This window comes from Parasteatoda tepidariorum, chromosome 5 (assembly GCF_982258835.1).
Source record: "Parasteatoda tepidariorum strain Cologne lab strain chromosome 5, Ptep-v5.0, whole genome shotgun sequence".
Taxonomy (NCBI): Eukaryota; Metazoa; Arthropoda; class Arachnida; order Araneae; family Theridiidae; genus Parasteatoda; species Parasteatoda tepidariorum.
In genome coordinates this window covers 83,719,541-83,731,807 of record NC_141759.1, presented here as the reverse complement: position 1 = coordinate 83,731,807, position 12,267 = coordinate 83,719,541, and the positions used below count along the sequence as shown (strand labels likewise).

The 12,267-nt window shown below is 30.7% G+C and overlaps 1 protein-coding gene across 12 annotated transcripts in view; it reads left to right on the top strand.

The window, feature by feature from the left end:
- Positions 1–11,532, top strand: part of LOC107451752 (RNA-binding protein 25) — a 47,218-nt gene extending 35,686 nt beyond the window's left edge. For all 12 annotated transcript variants that reach the window (XM_016067954.5, XM_016067951.4, XM_087164432.1 and 9 more), the window contains 4 exons: positions 600–1,184; positions 7,383–7,529; positions 9,689–9,796; positions 11,062–11,532. In XM_016067954.5, the coding sequence (XP_015923440.1) occupies positions 600–1,184; positions 7,383–7,529; positions 9,689–9,796; positions 11,062–11,088 (867 nt within the window). In that variant the 3' untranslated portion in view covers positions 11,089–11,532. The remainder of the gene's footprint in view (positions 1–599; positions 1,185–7,382; positions 7,530–9,688; positions 9,797–11,061) is intronic.
- Positions 11,533–12,267: the final 735 nt, after the last annotated feature.

Here is a 12,267-nt window from a genome sequence, read left to right as displayed (position 1 = left end):
ATTTATATTAAGTGGCAACAAATATTTTTCCTAGTGACTGAGATATTTTTAATGTGAGTTCACTTAGATCTGGTTTAAGTAACCGCAGCACAAATAAAATGCATGTGTAGTTAATTGTATCTCCTTATTATCTATCATTGTGCTTTCTTCTTGAATTTTTTCAAGTAAATTTAATGTGTCTGTGCAGTTTATAGTTATGATATATATAGATTATTTGTAATAATATATATATATATTAGGGGTGCACAACTTGCGGCTCGCAGCAGCAATTTGGAAAAAATACCAAAGAAAAAAAATCACAAATTCAAAATTTACACATTTAAGTTTTTGGTGCAAACAATGTCAATCTATGTAGTTTTTGTGTCGCCTTTTTTTTTTTTTTCAATAGTTAACACGACAGATTTGCGTATAGTTTTGAAAATTCCAATATTTTTATTGCATCATTATCAGTTTTCACTTTTGACGCTCTTTATGTGTGCCGATTTCATCGCAAATCCAAAAACTTTTTGGTAGTTACTGTTACCCATTTTCAAGTCGCTTGCCCCCTCCAGCTAACCAAGAATTGTTTTATATTTCTAATTTTTGTTATTGTATTGCAGCTGCTTTTAGAAGAAAGTCGTCTTATGGACCCCCCTAAACCTGAAACACCCGAATCTGAGCCAGAGCAGGAAATCATTCAACCATCTCCTATCAAAATGAGACCGGTACCAAAAGTGATATCATCACCGCCAGAAGAAATTGAAGAAAAAATACCCATGAAAAGATTAGAAAGGGAGAGAGTGATGGTTGAAGAAGAAATCTCTCAAAATAGCTTCTCTGGTTTCTCTGATGTCATAGCTCAACCGGAAGAGCCTAAACTTATGGGATTTACTAGTTTGAGATTAGGTGGAAGTCCCACACATAACAATACTGGTCACACAACAAACAATAATCACATCCCTCATAAGAGGAAATCTACTGTAGACGATGTGTTTAATGTAAACGATGAAGAAACCGAGACCAAAAAGAAGCGAAAGCTCATACCTATAGATGACCAGCAAGAAGATGGACCAAAGAGCCCGCATTCTGTTTCCCAAATGACACTTGAAGAAAAAAGGAAGCATATAAAAAATCTAATTGAAAAGATTCCTACAGAAAAGATTGAGCTCTTTGCTTACAGTTTAGATTGGACTGTTGTTGATAAGGTAAGTTTTCTGGACCCTCTTTTTTTTTTTGTATAACTTTTATTTTTAGCTCATAATTTTATTTACAGGGTATATTTGTCATGATTTTAACAATTTTTAAAATGGAATTTATCCCCCCCCCCCAATTTTATGGTGCTCTGAATATCTGAAATTGTAACAATATCCCCACTCAGTCATATTTGCAGGGTTGCCACAGGCGACTAAAATGCAACTATTTTTGGCATGAGGCGACTATGGCAACTTTTTTTACCTGAAAAGGCTTAAAAAAGCAACTATTTTCAAGAAAAGGAGACTTTTCTGTACTCCTAGAGATGTTTTTTTTTTTCAAGCATAAATTGGTGAAAAATCTGCGCCCCGCTAGATAGTTCCTGAACACACTAAACTTTTTTTTTCTTAACACTTGACCGCACTCAGCGCATACCGACCGGCCGTCGATTATTCGACGTTTGCTCCCCAGCGCTTACCAACCGGCCGTCGATTAATCGACATTTTGTTCCCAGCGCTTACCGACCGGTCGTCGATTAATCGACTTTTGACCGATCTGTGGTGACTACGTTTTCCACCAATTCAGCATGCCCTGAAAAAAATTCAGCTGTCGTTTTCTCGAGTGCAGCTGGGTGCGACCAGATTTTCCTACGAAAAGAGTCTGGATTTTTTATCGATATGAAGGTTGTATTATGCAAATTCCCAGCCTTGGACGGGGATAAAAGCCCACCAGCAGTTCTCCAAGCAGCGCAGTCAGCCAGCGGTTCACAACCAGTCAAGCAGGCAGTTCCTTTAGCCCTTAGAAATGAATGGAAAGGATAGTCTCGGCGAGTGTTATCTCGACGACCTGTCAGATTGTCTTGACTGCCGTTCAGCAAGTAGTTCTGATGACGAAAGTGATAGCAGTGGTATAGTCATTCGAAAGCGACGTCCTGTACCGCTGATATACAGTGATTCAGAAGACGAGGACATGAATAATAATGTTGAAGACAACAATGATACATGGTCAACGAACGGCAAGAGTATAATTTTGGAACCTTTCGAAGGCAGCTCTGGCGTAAAAATTATGCCAAGTTCCTCTGAAAGCGTAATGGATATTGTGAATTTATTCATTGGAAGTGACCTGATTGAGCACTTCGTGAGGGAGTCTAATAGATATCATTATCAAATTGTGGAAAAATATAGAATTACATCAAAAACGAAAATATGGAAAGACGTCACGGTGACTGAAATGAAGAAATTTTTGGGCCTGATCATTCTCATGGGACAAGTAAAGAAGGACATTCTCTACGATTATTGGTCTACAGACCCATCTATAGAAACGCCGTTCTTCTCGAAGGTTATGAGCAGGAACAGATTTTTACAAATAATGCAAAGCTGGCATTTTTGTAATAATAACGATATTTCTCCCAATTCGCATAGGCTGGTGAAGGTCCAGCCTGTCATTGATTATTTCAAGGAAAAATTTAACAACTTATATAAACCAGATCAACAATTGTCTCTAGATGAATGCGTAATTCCGTGGAGAGGTAGACTGTCAATCAAAACATATAATCCGGCAAAAATTACAAAATATGGAATACTGGTTAGAGTGCTGTCTGAAGCTCGTACAGGATACATATCCAACTTTTGTGTGTATGCCGCTGATGGAAAAAAATTAGAAGAGACAGTATTATCGGTCATTGGACCGTATAAGAACATGTGGCATCATATATATCAAGATAATTATTACAATAGTGTCAACATAGCTAAAATTTTTTAAAAAAATAAATTGCGATTGTGCGGGACGATTCGAAAGAACAGAGGTCTTCCTCAAATACTTCAAACGGTCAAGCTTTCAAGAGGCCAACATCAATTTCTTAGAAATGGCAATATTTTATTACAAGTATGGAATAATGGCAAAAGAAATGTAAACATGATATCGACAATACATTCTGCACAAATGGTGGAATCTAGAAACAGAAGCAGGACATCACATTGCCCCATACAGAAGCCTATTTCAATAATAGATTATAATAAATATATGAAGGGCGTAGATCGCGCAGATCAATATCTGTCCTATTACTCCATTTTTAGGAAAACAAAAAAATGGACGAAACGTGTCGTAATGTTCTTCATCAATTGTGCACTTTTTAACTCCTTTAAAGTATATACAACTCTGAACGGACAGAAGATTACATATAAAAATTTTCTGCACAAAGCGGCACTTTCATTGATAGAAGACTGCGAAACTGAAGAACAAGGTAAGGATCTACCTAATTCCGAACCCACAAGAACCACATCCCGATTTGATCATCCCGGAAGACTCGCAAATTTCGGGAAGCATAAACTAGTAAATATAGTGACCAGCGGTCAATGTAAAAAACCCCTACGACAATGCAGAGTTTGTGCAAGTAAAAAAAAACTAAGCAGAACAGGTTTCGCTTGTAAATACTGCAACGTCCCACTACACAAAGGTGACTGTTTCGAGCGCTATCATAGTTTAAAAAAATATTAAACAACCTCTTTTTTCGACAAATATTGTTATATGGATTATGGCATATTTTATGTAAATAATAAACTGAAAACGATTGTAATAGATAAAATAAATATTGTTTAACACTAATATGATTAAAGTAAAAGATTTTATTAAATTTCGTTACCCTACAATAACACGAAGCGTACAATTTTACCAGAGTTAAAAGCACATATATTCCCGCCCGTCAGTCTAGGCCGAAACCGAGCCGGTGTCTCGGACGATCTGCAGCTGAGCGGGCGGTGAAAGGGCATAGTATGTTCGAACCGCTACCGGTCGGTAAAGTGTTAAAAAATAAAAAAATTTTAAAAATTTTGAATTGCAAATTTTAGTCTTCACTTTTTAATTCGTTCAATCTGCACAAATTCCATTGTAAGTCTATTTCATTTCTCGATCACCTTTTCAATGATTATTGCTAAAAAATTCTGCATAATTTTTTTTATTTAAAAAAAAAAAATTTAACGGTATTACAATGCATGAATTTCGAATTTCAGTAATAACTCTTCATATATATATATATATATAATAATATATATAAACATTTATATGAAAATTATCATATTTGCCACCAACTTGACTGAATGGATGATGGTATATGACAATTAAGTCATTAACAAAATTTTAGTCATATTTTTGATGAATTTTTGTTCTTATTAGGCAACTATTTTCCTAGTTTTTGGCTACTATTTTCATGCTTTAGGCTACTAAAAGCAACTATTTTGTTCATTTTATTCTGTGGCAATCCTGTATTTGATTAAAATATAAAATGTTTTTATCGTGTTCTTTAAAAATTATGGTGTTCTTTCAATAAATAAAAGAAACATAATTTCTAGAGCAATTATCTTTTAAACATCTGTGAATTCAGAATTTAATTTTTGTTATTTTTTATTTTATCTCTTTAAAATTCTAGCTGAAGCAAGCCAATCATTGGTGATTTTTTTAAAATTCCGAAATGAGAACAGAAAAATCAGGAGTATTTCTTTCCTTTCCGATGCACAAGAAAAGTATCTTTAGAATATAATTCTGCCGAAAAAAAATAATTATTTGCTTTTGTATTTTTTCCCCAGCTATTTTATTGCTTCAACTCTTTTTTTTTACTCTGTTTTTTAAATTGAAAATCTATAATTATGAAAATGCAGAATATAACAGTTTTGGTTATACCTATTAATGTTGTTATAATGCTTCTTCAAATTTGTTGTTTTTTTCCGGAGAAAATAGTAACTTCGTTAAGTCATGAAAAACATTTGGAATTAGTCATGAATATGAAAATCTAAAATATAGCAGATACTCTGTATTTAGCTGAGTTTTCACCAGTAACTTGTTATAGAAGGTCTGATATAACTGCTATTAAATGGATAAAGGTGAATTTTTTTAAAGCTATAAAAAGTTTTTATAGTATGTATAAAAGTTTTTATTTTTTATTACAGCATTAAGGGTCTTCTTAAAATTAAATTTTTAACAAGATTGGAATTATATATTTTGATGTGGATTCATATTTTTTCAAAACCATCCATTGCATTTGCAAAAAATTATTTTTTCGAGCTTAGTTTAACATTTTATTTATTAATTTTTTTAATGTAAAAATGTAGAAAAAAGTTTTTAAACTAAACAACTAAGAAATCTTCACTTGTTAGACAAATAAATTTTGACCACATTTGCTGCATTCAAATTTTTTTTAAATGTTATGCCAACAAATCATTAATTAGCTTATTTTTTTTCACTTTATAAGTACTTTTAAATTCATATTTTTTTTCTGATTATTAATTCAATAATAATTAGATACTTTCGTTTTATATTTTCTAGATGATAATCAAAACATACAAAAATGTTGATGTTTATAAATTTAATCAATAAAGGGCATAACTTTGTTTGGAAAAATAAGCATAACTATTTTATTAATCAAATTAAAAACCATTACAATACACATTTTTGACAGCGTGTTAATAATTTTTGAATACATCTTTCATAAAAATATAGCTCTGTGGTGTCAATAAAAGATGGCGAATCATTTTTGATCTGCTCTAGACTAAGGAACTAAGGTTGTCCAAATGCTTAAAAGAGGGATTATCAGTTGGCGATATGTCCAGTGAATGTGGTGATTCTCACATTTTAATTCAACCAGCTTGTTTGCAATCGATAAAACATATGGTCATTCGATATCATGAATCAAATGGGTCCTTTTTGGTTGACCAGTGCCGGCTGCATTTGATGTAATTTTTGAAGCATAACTTTACTTCTGCTGTTAATGTTTTGCCAGCATTTAAACATTTATGATGAATTATTCTGACCATAGACCCCTAAACCTTAATGGTTACCTTTTTAGGGTGTGGCAGAGCTTTTGGCGTTGTTTCTGTACTTTCATCTGCATCTAAACATTGCACTGAACGACGTGTATTGTCATAAAGGATCCATTTTTCATCACAGGGGACAATTCTGTGCAAGAATGGTTCTCATTTTGTAAAAGCAAAGAGCTGCACATTTCAAAAATGTTTTTTTCTTCCTCCATTCAATTTGTTGGGAACCCATTTATTCAACTCTTTGATTTCGCCGATGGTTTAAAGGTGGTGTGATACTTCTTCTGTATTAGCTCCTAATTCTGGCTCAACTTTTTGAACAGTAATGTTTCAAATGTACTTTTGTACAGTAATGCACTTTTTGAACAGTTAGCTTCCATAAGCGCTCTCAATGTTGTATCATTAAGCTTTGACTCTGGTATTCCACCTGGATCATTTTCAAGACTTTCATCATCTTCAAATTTTTTTAACCAACATTGAATTGTCCGTTCCTTAACAGTGGCTTTACCAAATGTACCATTAATGTTTCGAAATGCTATTGAACCACCGTGATCACTTTTGAATTCATAAAGAAAAATAACATGTAAATCGCAATAATTCATGTTGAGAAATTAGAAAAGATACTAAAAATGATGCATAAAACTTCTAGTATATTAAGAAGGAACACATAATAAGCTTTAGAATAATATTTTATTTTTTTACAATTCATGAACATTTATTTAAAAAAAAAAAGATTGACAAAGTTGCTTAAAAAAAAAAAATTTTTTTTTTTTTTTCATATGTAACAACCTGATATCTTAAACTAAGCCATTAAAAAACTAGTAAAAAGCATTTAGAATACTTATTCCCTCTGATGCTAGGATGTGCTTTTGAACTATAAGACAAACAGTGTGAAATATAAATAATAAAATGAATGAAATAAGTTGTTCAAAGCTTATCTGTATTGCATAAAACGCTTATCCATATTTATCTTTTATTTCGTATTTGCAACGAGATAATAACAAATTGATTTTATTGAAATGAAAAATTAAAAGTGGACTGTTTGTGTTTATTTCAAACTTTTGTAATTTTATTTCAATTACGATCGTTAATTTATGAGGGTTGTATAATTTAAAATTTATTTTCAGTTTTAATCATTCTTAACAGGTTGATAAAAACGATACCAAGAACCTCTTTATATATAATATATATATAAATATATTTTTAAATTTCTTTTATTTGAAATAATAACTTTATAAAGAAAATGCCCTGTTATGCACCTTTTCATTTATGTTTAAACTTAGAGATTTTCTGACGTTAGGAGATTTTATGAATAATTCTGTGATAATTTCTAATTTAAAATTGAATTCTTATCCCCTTAGTTAAAAACTAAAAAAAGTTAATAACTATTTTTTTTTCTTCCAGGTATTAATGGAAAAGAGGATACGACCCTGGATAAATAAAAAGATTGTAGAATATATTGGTGAAGAAGAACCAACTTTAGTAGAATTTATATGTTCTAAAATAATGGCTGGAAGTGCCGCCCAAAGCATCCTGGATGATGTTTCAATGGTAATTCCGCTTTAGTTTATCTATGAGAACATGGTGTGTAGTGTTTTTAATAAGTGCTTAATTTTTCCCTTTTCGAAAATTTATTATGTTTTTTCTTCATGTTGATTTTCAGTACGTAATACGCAAAAGCGAGGTTTTCCCATTGTTCTATTCAACGTTTTCAGAATTTATTTAACTACAATCCATTGAGGCATGCTGTCAGTCCGTAACATATGATAGCGCCCATCATGTCACATATTTGATGAAATACTTGGGGGTGACTACTGAGCTGGATTCTTGCACTCTCATGTACAACTCTGCTGCATTTTGCAAGATATTCTCAATTTCAAGCTTCATTTTCCACCCTCTGAAATCAAACCGAAAAATCTCAATCTTTTTATGGTGGCTAATCTAATGAAGAAAAGAGTTCTTTGTTAGAAACTACTCATTTTATCACAATCATGTAAAGTTTTGGAAAATTATTTTGCATTTTCTAAATGTATATTTAGTGCTTAAAAATATTTTTTGAGTGCTTAAAAGGTACTTTAGAGGTGCTTATTTTTTGTTGAGAGATTTTGCTACGCACCCTGGAAAATGAATTTTATTCTGTGGTGATACTATCCATTTTTATGACTATTACTTAAATTGCAGCAAAAATTGCTCTCTTTAAATAATCAGTATTTGTTCTGCAATTTTTGAAAAGGCTCATACTTATAAGCAAATTATATTAAAATAAGTCTAGACATTATAACTAACAGAAATGAAGTTAGGCTCTAATATACAGTAAATTAATAATTGATAGTCAGGTTAAAATATACTTGTCGTAGATGTTTCCTACTTTTCTTTCTTTTATTTTAAATGAGTTCAACTGAAATGTCATGTGTTTTTCATACTTGTTTGTAGACGATTTATCAACATGTTTAGAATTGGCCTGCGAGAACATATTCTAATTAATAAATTATTTATGTGTGTGTTGAGAGCTTTATTCCCTGTTACTTTTGTGTGCATAGTTGAACAGAGTTATTCATACCCATACTTTAACAAGGGTTGATTCAGACCATAATAGCAAATGGTTCATATTTTTTTGCTTTAATGGCTATGATATGTATGAATTGCAGTATCTATAAGATAGAATTTTAGTTAGTTTGTTTATTTTTAGACTTAGAGGCAAAGGAATTTCTTTTATTAAGAAAATAATTTTCTTAAAAGTAATGGAATCATAATATGAAAAAAATCATGTTTATAAAATTCATTATGAAATATTCTGTACCATACAGAAATTTTTTTAAAGTATTTTGAATAATTTATAGTTGTTCTTTTCATCACCACAACTAACTACTTTCATAATACTGAGAAAGACCACTTCTATGTAGCGACCACTTTTAGTAGGCACTGAAAATCTCTCCAAGCGACCAAGCAAGCATTTCCACCAAATGTGGAAAGGGTCAAATAAGGAAACACAACAAACAAAAAATTTAACAGAAGAATCAGTAGACTAATATGTATTCTAAATATTTGAGTGAGACTCTTATTTAGAGAATTCTCTTTGATGATACAACCTCGTGTTGCACTAGGCTATAAATGATTTACTTTTAGAGCTGAAAGTTAAATAAAAATAAAAAATTTTAGAAAAAGCAGGCATCTCAAACAAACCTCTTCTCATAGTTTAAAGCTAACTAATTTTATGATATAAAATTAAAAACAAACTTTATTTAAATTAAATGCAAATATTATTTATTTAAAATTGCGTTATCATTCATAATTGGTAAATTTGTTTTTGGACATAATTATATCAGTAGGGATCATTTTTATCAATGCTAAATCGAATTCATAGATCTGTCTTTTCATGACACCGATAGAAGAACAAGAAAAGGACACAGACTAAAAATAAAATAGTTTGCGAAAAATCATTTACCTTCGATAACAATTGATTGTAAAGTCAATGCAGGTAGCCTGTAAGAACAACCAACCTCCATCAATGACCATTTTACTGTGGAACGGATAATGGTAGCTCCCGAGGGGTTTCTCTGTATCTTTCTTGTTGTTAACAAAATGTGCATCATAAATATTTAAAATTTTAAACAAAGTATTCTAAATTTAAAAAAATTTTATTTAAGTTTTTTAAAAATTTAGGGTACTTTTTTACGCCAAATTAGATGATATTTTGTTTTTGTTTGCAGGTATTAGATGAAGAAGCTGAAGTTTTTGTTGTCAAAATGTGGAGATTACTCATTTATGAAATAGAAGCTAAAAAATTAGGTCTTGTATGTAAAACTGATTCTGCTCAGGTAATTATATTAGTAATTTAAAATTAATTCTGATAAGTGTGATTACTTTAGTGTTGTTTCGGTATTTACTTTGTTAGGTTTTTAATAGTATATAGTATATACCATGGCTTTTACAGTTTTGGGGAAAATTTGTTTTTCCCATGGTGTTTATCGTCCGTAAAAAAAAAAAAAAAATTCCTTATGGTATTAACTGTTATGTGGGAAAAAAACATGTCCTCAAAATTATTTCTTGTTTCTGCTATTTCTGTGAACATCTTAAAAACATACATAAAGGCAGTATTACAACCAGAATTTAGAACATTTTCAGAACTGATGTTTTGCGAGGGTCAAGTCACATGTCATAATAATACTATATTAGAAATATTGTACTTTACAAAAACATTGTGAAAAATATCAAAGAAATGAAGAATAAATGCCTAGAAAATGATGTGAATTAACAATGGAATAGTCATAAATTAAGCACATCAAGAAGTGATAATTCAAATTGGATTGTCGGAATAGTGTATTAAAGAATTGCAAAAAATTTTTAAAAACTATGTTGAAACGGCTGTAAAAATTGATAAAAATTCCCAAAAACAAATTGAAAAATGAGATTTACAAAACGAATCATCACAAACTGAGTATATGAAAAAAAATTTTACACAAATTTGAAATTCATGTGTCAGAAAGACATCATATTAACACGTTGAATGCCATGGGGTTGACCGGCACTGAGTTGGTTTGTAGCGCCACAGGGTTCACCGGTGACCGGCAAAGCCAAGATTGTTAGAAACACATAATTCGAGTAGATTTTTAGTGCTTTTATTATTTTTCTTATGTTATCATAATTACTAAAATGGTTTGAAGAAATTAATGCAATACAGAACACACAAAAATCATTTTGGCCAGACGGGCAAGCCATGCAAAATTAGTGTAGCATTCAACGTTTTAAAAAACATGGGGGGGAAATTAAAAGATTATCAAAAATCCAAACCAGTTGCAGCAATTTTTGCTGCAGTGATCTTTTGTAACTAACCTTTTTTTTTTTTTTTTTTTTTTTCAATTGCAATTCGTTACTTGCTAGTCGACAAATATGTGTCTTAGCTCCTGCAAAGGTTTTTTTTTGTCATTACAATTTTATCATAGTAGCAAATTTTTAAAAGTTAAGTTATGAAATAATCATTTGTGACTATGGAAGAAATGCTAATTTTTTTTATTGCCATTCCTGTAACATTTATCCTTAAATTTGCATATATTTTTAATTATGTGTTTTCTCTTTGCTGTAGGAAAATGCTTCCCAAGGTAAAACGTGAAGCTAGAACTTTATTTTATTCAGGACAATTTATCTTTTGTACTAAGTTTGAAGTCAAGGAATCTGTTAAGATCTCTGGCTGCAACAAAGCATTGTAATTATATCATTTCATTAAAAGCCTCAGGGCTGATATTTCCGTAACTTTTATTTGATTATAAATGTTGTTCATTACTGTTTAGTTTTATACTGCTTGAGTTTTGAATTGCATTCTCTGTTAAACAAGCTAATTTATCATTTTACATTAGCCTGTCTTTCCAATTCAAGTCTCCAGCAATATGTTGACGTATGCATATTTGTGTCTTGTATTTATTGTAAAATAAAATTTATGTTGACACTTTGTTTTCAAAAAGAAAGAAAAAAAGATACGAAAAGGATTATTTACTTTCCTTTAAGTGAAATGTAACATCCTCTTTAGATTCAAAATAAAATGTCCAAATTTTATGAACATTTTGTCATTTTCCTGTTTGCTAGTTACATCAACATTACTAATATTAAATTTAAGACAAGGCTTTCTTATTGTTTTCGAAACAAGTTTTATTATTTTTTTCTTCTCCAATTTGCTTACACTTTTATTGAATTTCTATATATTTAAAAATATTTTAGATGCAACTTCGGCATTATTTTTTCACAAACATTAGGATATTTAGCTATACTAAACTATTCCATTTACTAAAGCATTATTTAAGTATATTCAGCTGTTTCTTTCTCTTCTCTTAAGTTTTTCTAACAATTAAAACTTATAAATACAGTTAGCCTAATATAACTCTCGCAAGAGCACAGTAATTGTTTTGTTCATCTTAATATATCATGTATAATATCAGAGGTCTGTCTAGGTTTTTCTGAGAGGTACCTATTTTGTGAAAATTAAAAATTATATAAAAAAATCAACACAAAAATATGGATTTATCGTTTTCTACGGAATACAAAAATAAAATTTTAAGAAAAAGCATTTGGTGAAACTGCCATTTTTCCTAAAATCTGTGAAGGTACCATTAAACGGTAGTAAATTTGGCCTGGACAGACCCCTGAATATGTACAGAGAAAACAGAGAATTTTTTTTCTCCAGGTTTGAGTGGCAAACCTGAATATTCAATTAAAACAAGGTATTTGTAATGCAGGGACCCATTCATTATTAAAGTGATTTAAGTGCAATTCTTGTATTAGTGTATGGGAATACAAT